Source organism: Piliocolobus tephrosceles, chromosome 2 (assembly GCF_002776525.5).
Source record: "Piliocolobus tephrosceles isolate RC106 chromosome 2, ASM277652v3, whole genome shotgun sequence".
In the NCBI taxonomy this organism is placed as follows: Eukaryota; Metazoa; Chordata; class Mammalia; order Primates; family Cercopithecidae; genus Piliocolobus; species Piliocolobus tephrosceles.
In genome coordinates this window covers 165,908,806-165,927,523 of record NC_045435.1, presented here as the reverse complement: position 1 = coordinate 165,927,523, position 18,718 = coordinate 165,908,806, and the positions used below count along the sequence as shown (strand labels likewise).

General features: G+C 40.6%; 1 protein-coding gene across 1 annotated transcript in view; it reads left to right on the top strand.

Moving 5' to 3' along the window:
* SLC9A9 (solute carrier family 9 member A9) overlaps nucleotides 1–18,718 on the top strand; it is a 595,600-nt gene that overhangs the window by 374,117 nt on the left and 202,765 nt on the right. The window contains exon 12 of the mRNA XM_023215367.2: nucleotides 17,932–18,085. Coding sequence (XP_023071135.1) covers nucleotides 17,932–18,085 — 154 coding nt within the window. The remainder of the gene's footprint in view (nucleotides 1–17,931; nucleotides 18,086–18,718) is intronic.

The following is an 18,718-nucleotide window of genomic DNA, read 5'->3' as shown; positions in this document are numbered from 1 at the left end:
TACGTTACTTAGGTCCTAAAGTTTTAAATATATTTGCCAGAAAACAAAGCACTTGAAAGGTCAACTTAAGGTAACATAAGCCAGAGGAGAAGGTTAACAAAATAGATCAAACAACACACTGTCTAGCCTCTTCTGGGTGTGTGAGAGCAAAACCCGCTCAACCCAGAAGAAAAAGCCAATCCCCTTAAAGAATATTTGATTATAAATATAGTTTGATGTTTCTTAATTATGACTAGAGTATTTTTTCATCCAATAGGAGAATGACTTTAGTAACCCTCTGACACAATCTAGTTGGCCTGCTTCATGAAGAAGTTTAGATGAAGCCTTTCTTCACATAGCTCAAAACATTTTGCAAAAAGTTCTTTGGAGAAGGTAAACAATGACAATGACACGCAATCTAAAAAATGAGTGTGAATTTATTTCTTTATTTCCTCATTCACAGTCATCCAGATAGTCATTCATTCAGCAGACATTGATTGATGCACTCTCTTGGGTAGGTATTTGTGTGAACAAGACAAAGATGAGGGCCTTGCCCTTAAGAGAAAGCTGGGCTTGGCTCAAGTTTGAGTTAGCAAGGCAGCACACCTCGGGGGTTCAAAGACCAAATAAGAACCTAAAATTTCTGTCTTAGTCAGTGACACCTACCATATGACAAATGCTTTTCCATTATCTTTACCCTCAACTTCTTAATGCCTTTCGGCACTGGGCAGAGAAGCTTTCCAAGCAGAAGTGGATCCTCTGTGAAGTTAATAAACTTAAGCTTTAGGATCCCTTTCACATGGCCCTTTCCAAGATCCTGAGAGGGGCCCTACCAGTGTGTTCTGATGAGCATATAAAGTTTGCATAAGTAAGATATTTTTTACTATTTTTCTTACAGTAGGCCTCAAAATTTATAAGCTTCAGGCCCCACCAAACCTGAGGCAGACCTGCCTCCAAATCTGGATGCACCTGCAGGTAAAAGTTTAAGAAAGATTTAGCTGGCCGGGCTCACACCTGTAATCCCAGCACTTTAGGAGGCCGAGGCGGGCAGATCACGAGGTCAGGAGATCAAGACCATCCTGGCTAACACCATGAAACCCTGTCTCTACTTTAAAAAATACAAAAAATTAGCCAGGCATGGCAGCGGGCGCCTGTAGTCCCAGCTACTTGGGCGGCTGAGGCAGGAGAATGGCGTGAACCCGGGAGGCGGAGCTTGCAGTGAGCCCAGATCGCGCCACCGCACTCCAGCCTGGGTGACGGAGCAAGACTCCATCTCAAAAAAAAAAAAAAAAAGAAAGAAAGAAAGAAAGATTTAGCTACTTCTGACTCATCTCGTGGTGGTGAGAAAGGCCTTTGGTGAGCATTGAAGCAAGGGCTTGAAGCTGTGTAGATGACTCCAGTTCAGTAATGTTTTTGAGTAAAGCTCACATTGTTCATGGATGACTCTACTGCCACTCTCCACCCCCACCTCCACCCATTACCTCTAGAGCCAATGAAACGCACCTAGCATGAATCCCACCTGATTTATTTTCTGTAGACTAATCATCTACACACATGACTCCTTGGAACATGAAAATGCCACATGGGTGTCAAGGTCAGAAATCTGTCTCCTCTGTCTTGAGAAGTTTTTAATAATGCAAATTCTGATCTTGGTATCTCCAATGCAGTTAAGAGTCGATTAGGAGAGCTTACCCTGAGACATTTTTAAGACCTTCTTTAAATTCAAGGCCAGGAGGCCATAACTGCTCTGCTGTATCGTGCGACACCCAGCACAAAGGGCTTAAGAGGAATGCTAAGCTCCCCTGAAACTGTTCCTGTTGCTCTTGAGCATAACCCTAGTTAATGCCACGAGTGAACAGCCCCGCCTCAGCTCTCAGTTCCCTTGAAACCAAAGAGGCAGCACTCTGTTGTTTAAATTAAAGGAGGAGATGTGCTTTGCACAAATTAGCTTCCCTATTGATGTGGTGCATATTACAAAGATCAGTCCACTTGTTTTCATTGAAATCTATATGCTGCAATTTTTATTTAATTTAAAACTAAATAAGAACCAGGAGTTGCTGGAAGAAGGGAAATGCCAAGCCCAACTTAGCCCTGGCAGCCTTCCTGAAACCACTGTGACTTGGGTACTGTGAACTACTGGGCTAAAGAGCCACAGTGCAGAGCTGCTGAGCTTATCTAACCAGGAGGGAGTTTAGGAAAGTACCTGGGAAGGTTGTAGGAGCCAGATGATAGGTCAGCAAACACTGCTTCTCAAATTCGTTGACTTGTGCTGCACTTTTGAGAAGGCATTGAAACCCCAATATGTCCTATCACAAAAACTACGAAAAGTTTTAATCAGTAAAATGTAACCACAGTACAAGGATTTATACAAAACTTCATCCATGAGCTCACATAGCCATAAAACAACAGCACCAACTGTTGCCAGGCTTTGCTACTAGTGTTCCTGACTCATTTTGTTGTGCACTAGCACTCATTCACATTCAAATAACTGCTGACACCAAAGGATTAAGAAAAAGGCATGGAAGACAAACTTTAAATTCAGAAAATGTTTTCATGAACATATACTTTTTCCCCTCTCAATTGTGAAAAGGCTGCCATTGCTACTCAAGTTTTGTGGAGCACTGTTCTGCAGCTCATGGAACCCCAGTGTTCTATGGAAGCAGTTTTTAAGAGCCCCTGCCGAGGTGTAGACCTCCTTTCCCAGTCTTTTGGGTGACCAACTGATCAAGCCATGGTGAGAATCCAATTTGAGACATTGACCCCAAAGTGACCTTATCCAGCTGACATCAATGACAGCCAGAAAGGAAACATAGGTGAAACTCATGAAAGTGAAGAACCAAGGTCATCATTTCAGCAGTGCCTAGAAATAAGAATCTATGTCTATGGCTATCCAGGCTAATGGAACTCAGTTAAGCTACCAGGACTCTCCCACAGTAATTACCAGTCCCCACGTAAAGGCGACGCTTCCATGCTGTCTTGATCCTTGATATCCAAAAGTGTGGTCCTTAGGCCAGCAGCTTGGGCATCCCTTAGAAGCTTATTAAAAGCCCTGAATCCAAATCTGCATTGTAACAAGATCTTCAGGTAATTCTTGTGCACATGGAAGTTTGAGAAGCATGTTTCAGAACATAGTCACAATTCATGGTTTTTCTTCTGAACCTCTCTCTTCCATACATTTCTCCCATCTCATTCTGTTTGGCTTTAGACCCTCCTAGATGCCAACCTCGCCTCTTGTTCTTCCATTTGCCATCTGATCAGCATAATGCTGCTTATCTAGTTATTGAATTTCTTGTGGTTCCTTCAGCATGCTAAGGTCTTCCTCACTATTCACTCATGCTGTCCTTATGCCTGGAACCCTTTCCACATGCACCCACCCTCACTCGCTTTATTTGTTTTATTCTTTGGATCTCAGTTTAGACATCCCTTCTGATAAGAAGCCTTTGTAACTTCTCTGGTCTGGGTTTCTGTCACTCTCATCTGTTTCCATAGCTCCCAATACTTCTCCTCCCCTAGTAGTCATCACACTGTACCATGACTTTTGGTTTGCCTGCCTGTATTCCCTCTAGACTGAAAGCTTAATGAAGACAAAATGCTTATCTCTACACCTCAGCACCCTGCATGCTACTTGAAGGTGAGTAGGCTTCTACAAACATTTGGTATATAAATAGGTGAATGAATGATTCACCTAACTAAAATTACACATTTCACTCAGTCAAGAATCAGGCTAACCTCAACTTCAGCTTAGGAAAAAATATTTCTTTAAATGTAGCTACAAGAGTTAGCTGAGAGTCTGGGCCCCTCTAAAAACTGGACTTTTCTTTCCTTCCCTCCCTTGATTTAGCCTATTTGACACCATCATGCTGTCAGGAATCCTTTGTCCAAGCTTTCCTCTTTGCAGCCCCTTTGCCTAGAGTCCAGTGTTCTCTTACCTTCCCATGCTACATTTCCTTCCTACCCTAGGCATATTTGTGTCTTTAATTATGCCACTGCCTCTTCCTCACCAGTACAAGGCCACTAACAAACATGGGGCGGAGGGTCAGGACTTTCTCCATTTGAGAAGATGAACTTCCACCAAGCCTCCATCTCTCCCAGGTGGTGCCCCACGCAGCTTGGAGCAGGCATAATGAGCAAAGCAATGGGAGTAGGTCTTCTGAGGTCTCCAGATGGGATAGGGTTAACCAGCTTATGCAGGAAACGAGCCGCAAAAAATGTTTTAACAACTGTGTCAAGCAATCACAAGGAAAAGTCATCTTGGATAATGAATAACCACAAGCAGCATTGCTGTGATGAAGCAGACAGCTATAGTAGACCCATATGAATTGCAGATCCCATTAAGTCCTCATAGTTTCCAATGCTGAGAAAAGGTTATGTGATTGTGATGAATTCAGAATATCTGAGAAATAGCTTAGAACTGTGGCCTGCCCCATACACTTGTTTTCTCCCATTATTAAGTCCAAGCATCATCATTTTTCACTTTGCTCCAAAATAAATTTACAATAAAAATTACCTGCTCTTGCATTTTTAACCAGCCAGTTAGGTTTTGCTATTTGGCATACCATAATATTTTTTAGATGGGAACTACTGTTTTGATGAAGTACAATGAATTCAGGCTTTGAAGCTGGCTCAGCCACCTGGAACTGTGTGATGAATCCTGTTCAAACCTCAGTGGCCTAGGCTGTAAAATGGGGATATAAATACTTACCTTAAATGATCAATGTTGAAAACCAAACTAGAATCTATATTTAAAATATGCCTGGCACAGGAACTGCCACCTAGGAGACACTCAAAATGGGAGTTTCTTTTACTTTCTTTAACCACCAGAAATGACAAGATGGCCTTTAGTGCTTTCGTAGAGATAGGACTCAATCTCACACCTGGTGTCAGGAAAAACATTCTATCAGAGACTGAGGGTTTTATTCCAAAGAAGGTTTGACTGTCAAATCACTGCTGAGGACAATCTAAGGTAAAAGCTAAGGGCTCATGACATCCCTGTAGAAGACAAAGGCCCATGGCTCCTGCTCTCCTCCCTGCATTTAAGGACAATCACTGATATTTTACTTTTAGTTCCAGCAGTGACTTACTTTTGGCATTAATACATGAAACAAAATGTGTAACTCAAGCCCGGCATGGTGGCTTACACCTATAATCCCAGCATTTCAGGAGGCTAAAGCAGGAGGATCACTCAAGGCCAGGAGTTTAAGATCAGCCTAGGCAACATAACAAGACCCCGTCTCTACAAAAAAAGAATTTTTTTAATTAGGCAGGGGAGGTGGTGCTCACTTGTAGTCCCAGCTACTCAGGAGGCTGAGGTGGGAAGACCACTTGAACCCAGGAGTGGGAGGCTGCAGTGAACTATGATCACACTGCCACACTCCAGCCTGGGCAAGAGTGAGAGACCCTGTCTCTAAAAAAATAAAATAAAAAATAAAAAATGTTGTGACTCAAAATACCAGTTACTGTGAGTAAAATATATTGTCCCCCCCATTCCCGACTGGTTCATACATATAAATTGTCACAATCTACTTAGACATTTATTGAGTGTGAGACAGTAGCAAGATGTTGTGGATAATCAAACCATCCTATGTATTGAGGTGGTGCAGACGACAGGAACGTGCCAGCCTCTGAGAGAACTGAGTAATAAAAGGAGACAGTCCAAAATGTGTGTCACCTCTCCCTGTGTTTAGGAGCCTTCTATATGTACATTTAGACTTTTAGGATATCCGTAGTGTCACAGATATCACAAATATCTGAGAGTTTTAACCAAATTAACATGTCCACAGAGGCAAACAAATGGACTACATTATTTTCCCTGTATTCTGCCTGAATTTGTTTATTAATTGCTTGCTTGTGTTGGCATTGGGTAGACAAAACCTTAGAAAACTATTAACGCAAGCAAACCTTGTTCAAAAAATTAGTCTATCTGTGCCAGGCACAAATCCCTCTAATTCTGCCCTCAGGTTTTGTGGACAGAGTTCAAGAGAAGTCAGTAAAATTGACTCAAATAAATTATATGTGCAAATGAGCAAGAAGCAGTTACACTTTAAAATGCCTTGTGCTAAGTATCCATCCATAGGGTCGTTAAGGAATTTAAGAATTTTCAGCATTATTTCTGATATATTGGAGAGGTCCAAATGCTGCTTTGTCGGCAAAGTCCTTCCCAGCCTCTGTGGAGTAGGGCAGGATCCCAGCCCGGCCTCCCAGCCTCCCAGCCTCCTGCTGACTGCCTGGACGACTGCTCCAGAAGCACCTTCGAGGACTGGGGGTTCCATGTGAGGGAAGGAGGAGACCCCAGGGGCAAGTGCGTGCCCTGTCTGTCATTCACAGGCTTCCCCTCCTCTTAGAGGAACCTGGTCACTCGCACCACCTTTCCTACAGTGGCTGAAACATTTCACTGCACTTTCTTGAAGCTGTTTTAAATTCCGCAAGTCGAAGTGAAAGCATGTGTGTTACCAAGTATTCAAAATGCACTCCTCTCAGGAAGGACTGTGAGCTATCCTTCCTTAACAGATTTCTTCCAATTGCCTTCTTCCTGGCATGAAGCTCATTCTGGCTGCCCAAGGAGCTGGAAGTTTCCACTGGAGAGTCAAAAACATCACTTTAGATTAGGGTGACTTGGGGAGAACTTGGAGCCAAATGAAAGCCCCAAGTGCCAGTGATGCTGGAGAAAGGGGCAGAGCTAGAGCAAGAGAAAGACACAGAAAGTTAGGGAGTGGGCAAGAGGCTGAACACCCGCTGAGCACACTGCCTGGGATTGACCCTTTGCTGAGGGAAGCAGGAGATTTTCTTCAACTGTCCTTAGAACTCACATTCTTACTCTATGATTTTTGAGCTTTGTCATAGGTGAGTCAGTAGGGATAACCTGGAATAGGTGTTCTACCAGCACCTACTTCCTCAGCTGTTAAAAAATATTCTGTGATTCTACAGAGACACATAGCATAGGTAGACACAGAACCATAGGATAATGTAAGCTTCTGTGACGCACAGACTCCCAAAATTCAACAGTTTAATCACAGTAGCCATTGCTTTCTGGTTGATGTCACAGGCCAGGGTTGATATTAACATGGAACTGGGTGGGGTCGGGGGGATGCCTCTTCTCCAGATGGTGATTCAGATATAACAAGGCTGCTTCCATCTTATGACTTCAGAACTCCCTAAGGCAAGGATTCTCTTGGCATCACCTGGCAGCTTGTCAGAAATGCAGCTTCTCAGACCTAGCACGAACCTCCTGAGTCAGACACTCTCAGAATACAGCCCTGCAATCTGGCCGGGGGCGGCAGTGGGGCGTTGAACAAGCCCTTCAGGTGATTCTGATATAGCTAACATTTGGGAACCACTTCATGATTTATATGCAGCTAGTGAATGGAGAAAGAAAGCCAAGGATAAGAAGCTGCTGCTTAAAAGCCTTGGACCAGAAGTGACTCACATCATTTCTGCTCTCATTTTACTGATGAGAACCAGTCACGTGACTGTACCTAGCTGCAAGAGCTGCTAGAAAATATAGTTTATGCAGTTATAACAGCACATCATGGACCATATAAAAATAGAATATGGTGGATAGATAGCCATATTTGCCAAAATAGCTCTCTGCAGTAGGAATATTGTCATTATTTATAATGTCACATGAGAAAAAGCAATTCCAGATCCAAGTTGGAAACCTATGCTAGGTTTCCTCAACCCCAGCAACTATGGACATTTGGGGCAGATAATTCTTTGTTGTGGAGACTGTCTTGTATATTGCAGAATGTTTAACAGCATCCCTGGCTTCTACCAACTGGATAATAGTAGCACCTTCGCCTCCCCACTCTTCCCTCCCACCTTGTGGACAATGAGAACTATCTCCAGACAGTGCCATATATTCCCTAGGGGTCAAAATCACTCCAGTTAAAAAGACCACTGGCGTCAAGAGAAAATTGATAAATTGATCTTTGGAACACAAGCTGCCCATAAGTTGGATACTCCCAGAATGTTGACTTTCTTCTGATCTATGTTAGCCTTTCTCTTGAAACTCTCTGCCAGTAATGAGGATTATTCTGATTATTCCACAGTTTACTATCACATCCACCTTACCCACATAAAAACAAACTTCCAAAGCCAGAGGCATCTGTGCTTGTTGACTTCAGAGTTGTGACAGAGCTAGTCCTATTTACAGTTACCCTTTCTGGCTACCCAGGGCTTCTAAAAACAAACTTCTCTTTATGTAAAAATACACAGAAGTTATATCACATTTCTTCTTAGTAGCTTTAAGTTTAAATGATTCAAGTTTAGGAAGAGAGACGAGGGAAAGCTCTACTTGTCTAACACAGGCTTAGTTTCCAGAAAAACTCAATTTATTTTTGAATGCAGAAGATTTTCCCACTGAAAACAATCTGTTGGCTTCACTTCCATGTGATAAAATGATGTCGAACTGAAAATGGAACCACATAGCAAGATTGCATTATCCTGGAACATTTTGAAATCAGATTGACATTTTTGCTGAAAGTAGGTACCTTTGCAAGGTCACAGGATTCCAGTAAGGGTAAAAATGAAATGTAATTCAATTCTAGACCCAAACCAGGGTTTGATTAATAATAAGACTGTATTAAATCTTTTCAATCAACTTCTTCAGAGTATTTGAAGTGAAAGGGTAAAAAAGGAATTGCAATGGATCGTGTCCCAAATGGAAAGACAGGCAGCAAAACAATGCATCTAAAGGACTTTTCTTTTAAAGATAGATCCATTTATCAGGGATAGTTCTGCATCCCTGTCCATCTACTGCTCATTGTCTTTGGGGTTCCAATTGTGCTTTTAAACACAAAAATGACCTCCTCTTATCCATTCACTTATGCATTTACCCAATGCTCGCAGAGCACCTACGCTATGAGAGGCACCATCTAGCTCTGGAAATGCCACAGCAGAGGCAGCAAACCAGAGGTCAGCTCTCACCAAGCATACTTTCTAGCATAGAGAGACCGATCTTAAAGACTAGAATATAAACAAGATCATTTCCAGTGGTGATCAGTGCAATGAAAAACAAACGGCCAGGCGCAGTGGCTCACGCCTGTAATCCCAGCACTTTGGGAGGCCGAGGCGGGTGGATAACAAGGTCAGGAGATCGAAACCATCTTGGCCAACATGGTGAAACCCTGTCTCTACTAAAATACAAAAAAAAAAAAAAAATTAACCAGGCATGGTAGTGTGTGCCTGTAGTCCCAGCTACTCGGGAGGCTGAGGCAAGGGAATCACTTGAATCCAGGAGGCGAAGGTTGTAGTGAGCCGAGATCGTGCCACTGCACTCCAGCCTGGGCAACAGAGTGAGTCTCTGTCTAAAAAAACAAAACAAAACAAAAAAAAACAGAACAAAAAAACCTGGGTGAAGGTGAGAGCACTTAGATCTAATGGTCAGGGCAGCCTTTCTGAGGACTGAGATGATGGGCACAGCCAAGGGATGACTCAGGGGAGCACTGCAGGTGGGAGAAGCTGCAAGTACAAAGGCCTCAAGGCAAGAACAAATCTGATTCAAAATAAACTTCATCTTCGTACATTTTTCAATTCCTACATTTTTCATTCTTCCAGCTATCCTCATATCTTTCCACTCTCTTCAGTAAAAGATCCTAACCTTTCCCCTGAACTCCGTACTCACATCTAGTCACTCAGCCTTTCTGCTTGGAAGACTAATAGGCAGCTCAGATGTAATATGGTAGGAACACAACCCTTGATTGCCCTTATACACCCAAACATGCTCTTCCGCTAGGTTCCCCAATTCTTCCAATGCTGAGTTCTCCCCTCATCCCCCTCATCTGACCCATCAACAAACATCAGCCTCTGACATACATTCAGCACCTACCGTGCTGTCATCAGTGGTCTGATCTGCATTCACTTCTTGCCTGGACTAAAAAGGCAGCCTCCTCACTGGCCTCCTATCACTAGCCTGTTTTCCTATCAGAGTCAGAGTTTTTAAGCATAGAACAGATCCTATCACTATTTAGCATTAAAACCTTCCTAAAGTTTTGTCTCAAAATAAAATTCAAAAGCCTTGCGATTCAAAAGCCCAGTATGATTTGGCTGTGTCACCTCTCTGGCGTTATCTCCTTCTACTGCCTCCCAGCTCCACCCTGTTTATCCTACTCCCGTCACACCAGCCTCCTTGCCACAGCTTAAGCACACCAGTCATAGGCCTGCCTCAGGATTTTGTACCTACTATTCCCGAAGCCTAGAACGCTTTTCCTCCAGATACCCAGATGGCTTCTCCCTCTATTAGGTTCTCTGCTCAAATGTCACCTAACCAGAAAGGCTTTCCTAACCATGCTAACATCTCTCCCCTCACATGTAAATACTCTCTATCCCCTTACCCTACTTTGGTTTTCTTCATACCACCTGACATAATCTAGAAGCATCTTTAAATTAAGGTCTTATTTGCCACCTGAATGAATTAATCAGTGAATGAATATGTGAATATCAGCATCCCATATCCAGAGGGCCTGAAACCACTGCAGTAGTTCAATTTGAAAGCATTTGCTGAGTTTTGTGTTTTGGGGATTATGAAATACCTAAGAACTATGTAAGGAAGATATAACTCCAAACTTTTAAAAAACTGGGAGTTGGAGAAAAAGACCACATTAAAGTATTGATTCATTTCAGACAATGATTTAATAATACAAGTGGCATGGGCAGTATGTTTCATTAGATTTCTAAGAAAGAGAGAACAAAGTGGACTAGAGTATTCCAGGAAAACTTCATAGGAGTGGGATGAGGGAAGAAAGATCGTTCAAATGGGTGAAGTTTGGACAAGTACAAAGGAAAGGCAGAAACCCAGCACTAAAGCAAGGAATTGATGGTGAGGCCATGGCACAGAGGTGGGGTTAACAGTAGTTTATGGGAGGAGAGAAACCTGTCTTGCTTATGGACGTTCTCAATGGAGAAGAGGAAGTATACAGGAAAAGTAGGGTGGGTGAAAGGTATCTCTGGGCTATGGGAAGCTACTGGGTTGTGCTTGCTGAGTTGAATCATGACCTCATAAAGCTAGGTTTTGAGGAAGCTGTTCTGAGGAACATCAGCAGGATAGACTCGAAGACGAAGAGAATAGAGGCTTGAGGCCAAGACCAGAGAGTGGTTCGCGGCACAGGCAGATTGTCAGATGGGTCTTGGGCCAAGGTGGTGCAGTGGGAAATGAGAGGAGCTGGGCTCTCATGTACCTCGTCCTCTGCTGCAGCAGAATCTCTAGTCGGGATGCTGGTGAGAGTGACTACGTGTTTTTTTAAGTTCCACGTGATTCTGATGTGCCCTTAGTGAAAAAAAAAAAAAAAAAAACAAGTCTAGTTGTAAACCTCCATTTGGAGATGAGGTAACAGAAATCTAGATGAGGTAACCTGCTTATGGTCATGCAGCCTGTGGGGCAGGCCTGAGGGCAGATACCAGAACTCTTGACTCTCAAAATAAGGTTTTAAAGGATCTCAATAAATAATAAAAAGGTTGAAACTGAACTTGCAGAAACTATTCCGAAACCATTACATTAATCTATGTATGTAACCTGACATTACTGAAGAATCAGAAAATTCATCCATTCATTGATTTGTTGGAAAAATCTTTACTGAGTGCCTACTATGTGCTTAGTATTGCTGTAGATGTCATAGCTAAACAGAACTGGCCAATTGCAATGTACAGTAATAAGGGCTCTGATAGGGCAAACATGGATTGTGTTAGGAATATAACCCAGCCTAACCCAGACCCAGATGTCAGAGGAGGCTTTGTGGAGAAAACAGTGTCTCATTTGAGCTCTGAAGACCAGTTGGAATTCGGTGAAGTTTTGGTGAGGGTTACAGGAGAAAGAACTAGAGAAAATTTAGATGAGAAAAAAAGATTTGGGCATAGAAAATTATGTGCGCAAAGGTCTCTTTTGCCTCACCATTTATTTCAGTGCCTTAAATGCTGCACATCAGTTCATGACAATGGTCACGATTTGGGCCTCATGAGGTATAGCAATCTTTTTCCTCATCAAACTGTACTTTCAAAGTATCCTCTTTCGCATCTCTAATACACCTTCTCACAGTTTACCTTTTAAAAGAGTCATGTTTGTAGGACCATGAACACTGGAGCAGAGCAGCCAAACTCTGTCATCCTCGCACTGTGTCTGGGATAAAGCTTAGCATATACTGAGTGCTCAGGAGATGCTTTTAGTTTATTGCTTTGCACCTTAAATAAAGATGCCCTAAGAAATATTTATGTTTAGCTATGTCTGACCTTCAGCTATTCAGAACACATTTGCAAATTTGTAATTGATTAAAGGCCTCACTTTTGCCCTTTAAAGATAAACAGGAAGCTGCACATTTTCTGCAGCAGGAGTGCCTGCTAGAAAGCTTTCCTTGGTTCAATAGTTTCCTATTGTTATGAATAGAACATCAATATAATTAACATAAGAATCCCTTAGAGGCCAATTTTAAATGAAACCACATTTAATTGCAGGTAATTCCTTTATTCCCCAAGGTGATGCTAAATTTCCAACTGGGCATATGAAATATGTCAAAATCTCTGCAAAGTAAAGCCATTTAAAATGAAATGGTATAGTCTATCAACCCTCAAAAGTATAAAATTATTTTGATTAGTTGGCCAAAACAAAGAGAAAAAGAAAGGTAAAACCCAAAGACTCAAACTCAAAGTATCCATAAAACAATACAAAATACAAGTTTTGACAAGTTCTAGATTTCTTGAGTTTTTAAGAGAAATGGTTTATGTTTTTTGGAAATAATGTTTGACTAAAAAGAGAATCCCGAGTCAATATTCATTTTTCATTTTTAGTATTTTGCTGGTACCCTAATCATCTATTTCAATCCTAAAATCCTCTATTGCCCGAAACCATAGCGTTAAGAGGATAGGATCAGTATGCCCAGAGTCTCCACATAGGAGGTAATCAATACATGTACATTAAATGAACCAATGAATGCATTGGTTTCACATTTATCTAGGCTCCAAATGTGTGATAAGCAACTTCAGAGTCATAAAAAAGGATGAGTTTGTGTCCTTTGTAGGGACATGGATGCAGCTGGAAACCATCATTCTTAGCAAACTATCACAAGAACAGAAAACCAAACACCGCATGTTCTCACTCATAGGTGGGAACTGAACAATGAGATCACTTGGACTCGGAAAGGGGAACATCACACACCGGGGCCTATCATGGGGAGGGGGAAGGGGGGAGGGATTGCATTGGGAGTTATACCTGATATAAATGATGAATTGATGGGTGCTGACAAGTTGATGGGTGCAGCCCACCAACATGGCACAAATATACATATGTTACAAACCTGCATGTTATGCACATGTACCCTAGAACTTAAAGTAAAAAAAAAAAAAAAAAAAAAGAATGAGTAGGACATAGACAATAGTCCACCTCGTCTGGAGTTTCTGCATTAGCTTCACTTTGTCTGCCTGGCAGCCTCACCATTCTCATGTCCATCCCCATGCTTCCAGTGCCACAGTGCCATGCATGCCACATGTTATCAGGGCTATGGACAGATGATCCCATCTCTAAAACCACCCTGGATCTATGTTTTTTTAGGTGGTTATAACATTGAGAAGGCATCCTCTTTTCAACATCCTGGGGTTTGGCCCGGATTAACAATGTTTCTCAACCTGCCACAAGACAGTGGCTGTACTTTTCCATTTGTTTCTGAAATCTGTACATTGCATCTCCTGTAAATATAGGGTATTCTATATATAGATATAGATTGTTTCAGAAGTCAGCATAACATATATTTGAGTATATTTTTAAACCAAGAATTGCTCATGTATAGATAATTTAGATTTAAGAGCATAGTTACCCTAGTTTAACATAATAACAATACATTATTAAACATTCTTAGTAAGATTAATGATTGCTTACCTCCTTGCCCTTAATATCCAGCATGAAAGAGTTTATAGTAGACATGTTATTGCAACTTTTAATTTTTATTCTAGTTTCTCATCTTTATCACAAAGACACAAAGTTAAAAAACTACAAAGATTTATATCAATGAGAACTATTAATACTTAGCAACTCATTGTCTAATACTTCTAACATTATGTACTTTGCCATGGTGCTGCTTTATGGACCTATCACTATGAGCTTGAAGAAGGGAGAAATTGGAAAGTTCACTTTTCTTTTTTTTTTTTTTTTGAACTGGAGTTTTGCTCTTGTTGCCCAGGCTGGAGTCCAATGGCACGATCTCAGCTCACTGCAACCTCCACCTCCCAGGTTTAAGTGATTCTCCTGCCTCAGCCTCCATAGTAGCTGGAATTACAGGCATCCATCACCACGCCCAGATAATTTTTTGTATTTTTAGTAGAGACAGGGTTTTACTATGTTGGCCAGGCTGGTCTTGAACTCCTGACCTCAGGTGATCCATCTGCTTCAGCCTCCCAAAGTGCTGAGATTACAGGTGTGAGCCACCCCCTCCCCCAGCTGGAAAGTTCACTTTCTAGCTCTAATCTTGTACTGTGACTAAACACTGCTAGGAGCTTTACCTTGACCTATAAATTCTCTCCTCAGATACAGAAGTCTATTGTAAGACTGTTTCCTTGAGTTCTCATTCCCTAATGATCCCATTTGTATTTCCTGGTGAGAACACTATTAAAATAGCCGCCAGTATTAAGGGTTATTAATATCCCCACTCTTATCCCCAGCTGGGTGGGAATGCACTCATACTTCTGGTGGGACCTTTTCTTCTTGAGTACAGCCATCTCAAGTGTTCAGAATTTCTGATGTGTAAGAACTTTTTTATTAATATCTACTTCAAATGGTATCTTCCTTAGCTATAGGCCATTTCCATGTCTACAAGGAGATTTAGAATAATTTCCTTCCTCCATTACATTTTGTTCCTTGAAGGTATTTTATAATCAGAGTGCATGTTCTTCTCTCTTTTGGAGATTTCCTTGTTTCAGGCAAAATGTATTAAGTCTCTCTAGTCGAATCCTGTGGATCTTGTGTTATGCCACTTGTCTCTTGAATAGTCTCAGCATGGAGATAAGAAAGGAGCATTATATTCTAAGTTGAGAACCTAGAAACAAAAACCAGTATGGTTATAGTTTTTCTAATCCTGCCCTGTATCTACTTTTTAAAATTCCTTTAATGTACAAGTACAGATTTAGAAATTTAGAAACCTAAATGCTATAATAAATATTATAAAAAGTAGATCATTGAAATTGTATATGTAGGATTTAAACCTTTCAATAAAAATAACCAAATCACTACCTCTTTGGGTTATACTCGCTGTCATTATAAATCTTTATTTGTCCTATTACACAATATAACAGGGACTATAAATGTCTTGCACGTCGTGTGTTGCCCAAGAGAGACCTTCCATTTTAGCTCCTTTCCTTTATTAGTTGTGCTTTTATTTACTCTTCTTCCAAGTCTACATTTCTATTTTTATTAGTGTCATCACACTTCAACTTCAAGTTCTAGTATTTCTTTTTTTTTTTTTTTTTTTTTTTTGAGATAAAGTCTCACTCTTTCACCCAGGCTGCAGTGCAATGGCACAATCTTGGCCCACTGCAACCTCCACCTCCCAAGTCAACCAATTCTCCTGCTTCAGCCTCCCGAGTAGCTGGGACTACAGGTGTGCACCCCCACACCCAGCTAATTTTTGTATTTTTAGTAGAGATGGGGTTTCACCATATTGGCCAGGCTGGTGTCAAACTCCTGACCCCATGATTTGCCCACCTCGGCCTCCCAAAGTGCTGGGATTACAGGCGTAAGCCACCATGCCCAGCCCTTCATCTTTAATACCTCTTGCAAATGTATTTAATATGGATTCATAAAAGTGCAATTATCATATTATTACAAAAGAAAAAGTAAAATAAGAAAAATCAGGTTTTAATATACTAGTTTATAGATTTTGTAAAACTATGTAATGATTCTAGAGTAATTTTAAATGTCATTTAAGTATTTAATTTTCAGTGGTCCATAAGCTTAGTTTTCTTTGTTGTCTGACACATTTGATTTTTAAAAAGCAATTGTTCCCAGAAAGTTTGTTTTGTATATACAGACAATATTATTCTAAAATTTTATGGAAAGGCAAAATAACTAGAATAGCTAAAACAATTTTGAAAACAAAATTAAGGTGGGCAGAATCACTCTACCCAATGTTAAGACTTATTATATAGTTACAATAATTAAGACAGTGTGCTATTAGAAGGACAGACACATAGATCAAAGGAACAAAGTAGAGAACTGAGAAATAGACCCACAAAAATATACCCAGCTGGTTTTTGATGGAGTTCCAAAAGCAATTCAATGAAGCAATTAAATATCCATAGGTGAAAAAATGAACCTCAGCCTAAACCTCTCACCTTATACAGAAATTCAATCAAAGTGATCATGGACTTAAATGTAAAACTGTAACACTTTCAGAAAAAAAATAGGGAAAAACCTTTGAGATCTAGGGCTAAGCACAGAGTTTTTAGACATGACTCCAAAAGCACAATTTATAAAAAGCAAAATCAACAAATTAGACCTCATCAAAATTAAAAACTTTTTCTCTGCAAAGGACTCTTTTAAGATGATGAAAAGAGAAGCCACAGAATGGGAGGAAATATTTGCAAACCATGCATCCAACAAAGGACTATTATGTAGAATTGTTAAGAACTCTCAAAACTCAACAATAAACACTCAACAATCCAATTTTTAAAAATGAGTTAAAGACATGAAGGGCCATTTCACCCAAGAGGGTATATGGATAACAAACAAATACATTTCATAATGCTCAAGACCATTTTGCTGTTAGGAAAATGCAAATTAAAACCACAACAAACCATCACCACATACTTATCAGAATGACTAAAATGAAAAATAGTGACAACACCAAATCTGCCAAGGAGGCAGAGAAATTGGATGACTTATATATTGCTGGTAGGAATGTAAAATGTTACAACCACTTGGGAAAACAATTGAGTAATTTCTTAAAAACCTAAATATGGAAATATTATACTACCTAGTGATTGTACTCCTGGGCATATATCTCAGGGAAATGAAAACTTACGTTCACACAATAATCTGTATGTAAATTTTAGCATCCTTTGTTGTAATAGCCAAAAACTGAAAACAACTCAGATATCCTTCAACAGACAGGTGGTAAAATAAACTGTGGAATATCCAGACTGTGGAATATTGCTCAGTAATAAAAAGGAACAACTACCAATAATTCAGCAAACTGAATGATTATCCAGCAAATTATGCTGGGTTAAAAAAAAAGGCAGTTCCAAGAGACTATATACTGCATGGTTCCATTTATATAACTTTCTTGAAATGACAAAATCATCTTAACAGAGAATAGATTATTGGTTGTTAGGAATTAAGGAGTGAGTGTGTGGGAGGGAAGTAGGTGTGGTTATAAAAGGGCAATGTGAAGGATCCTTGTGGTGATGGAAATGTTTTTTTTTTCTCTCTCTCTCTCTGTCTGTTTAGAGCCAGGGTCTTACTCTGTCACCCAGACTGATGGCATAATCCTAGCTCATTACAGCCTTGAACTCCTGGGCTTAAGTGATCCTTTTGAGTAGCTGGGTCTAAGGACACATGCCACCATGCCTGGCTAATTTAAAAAAAAATTTTTTGTAGAGACAGGGTCTTGCTTTGTTGCCCAGGCTGGTCTCAAATGCCTGACTTCATGTGATTTTCCCACTTCAGCTTCCCAAAGTGCTGAGATTACAAATGTGAGCCTCTGAACCCAGCTAGAAATGTTCTTTATCTTGACTGGATCAATGTCAATATTCTGGTTGAGATATTGAGCTATATAGTTTTGCATGATATCATTGAGGGGAAACTGAAGAAATAGTACACAGTGTCTTTCTGTATTATTTCTTACAACTCTTTATGAATCTATAATTATCTCAAAACAAAAAGATTAATTAAAAAATTGTGTCAGCAAATTGTAAGGATGACTCCATTGAAATGAAAAAGACACTTGCAAGGTGTTTATTTTCTCCTTTGGTTTTTCCTGCAAGGTTTGCGAGGAGCGATCGCATTTGCCTTAGCTATTCGGAACACAGAATCTCAGCCCAAACAAATGATGTTTACCACCACACTGCTCCTCGTGTTCTTTACTGTCTGGGTATTTGGAGGAGGAACAACCCCCATGCTGACTTGGCTTCAGATCAGGTGAGTGACAACGTCTAGCAAAGGAAATCGTTACGAGGCATGACTGCGCTGTTCAATTTCTGGTATTGCTGACTTAGTCAATAGTACAATGGCAGGTCCTACCCTAACTTTCCCGGCAGTCAAGTTGACCTTCACTCATCAGGTGAAACAGAATGACTTAGTACCAACCACACTGACTTTTCCAGAAGGCTTCCAAATCCTAGGATGATGTACATTTATAGTCTGTCCCTAGAAATTTGTTTATTCATCTATCAATTATTCCATTCAACAATCTGTATTCAGTACAATTCGGTATACTATGGAGTTTACAAAAATAAGACACAGGTCTTGTCCTCAAGATACAATCCAGTCGGACTGATATAGAAAAAGCTATAATATGAAGGATAAAGTGAATGTATTGTTTTTTAATTCCTCACAGCACTTACAACAGAAACAGGGACATAGGAAATGCTTAAATATACTTGCTTAGTGAGCCATATGCTTAGCCAGAGGGATGCTATAGACGCAAATTAGACACTTTTTCTTTTTTTTTTTTTTTTTTTTTTGCGGGGGCTCGCTCTGTTGTCCCCCGGGGCGTGGAGTTGGCGGGTGTCCCCCCCCCCCCTACCCCCCCCCCCCCCCCGGGTTTTGCCC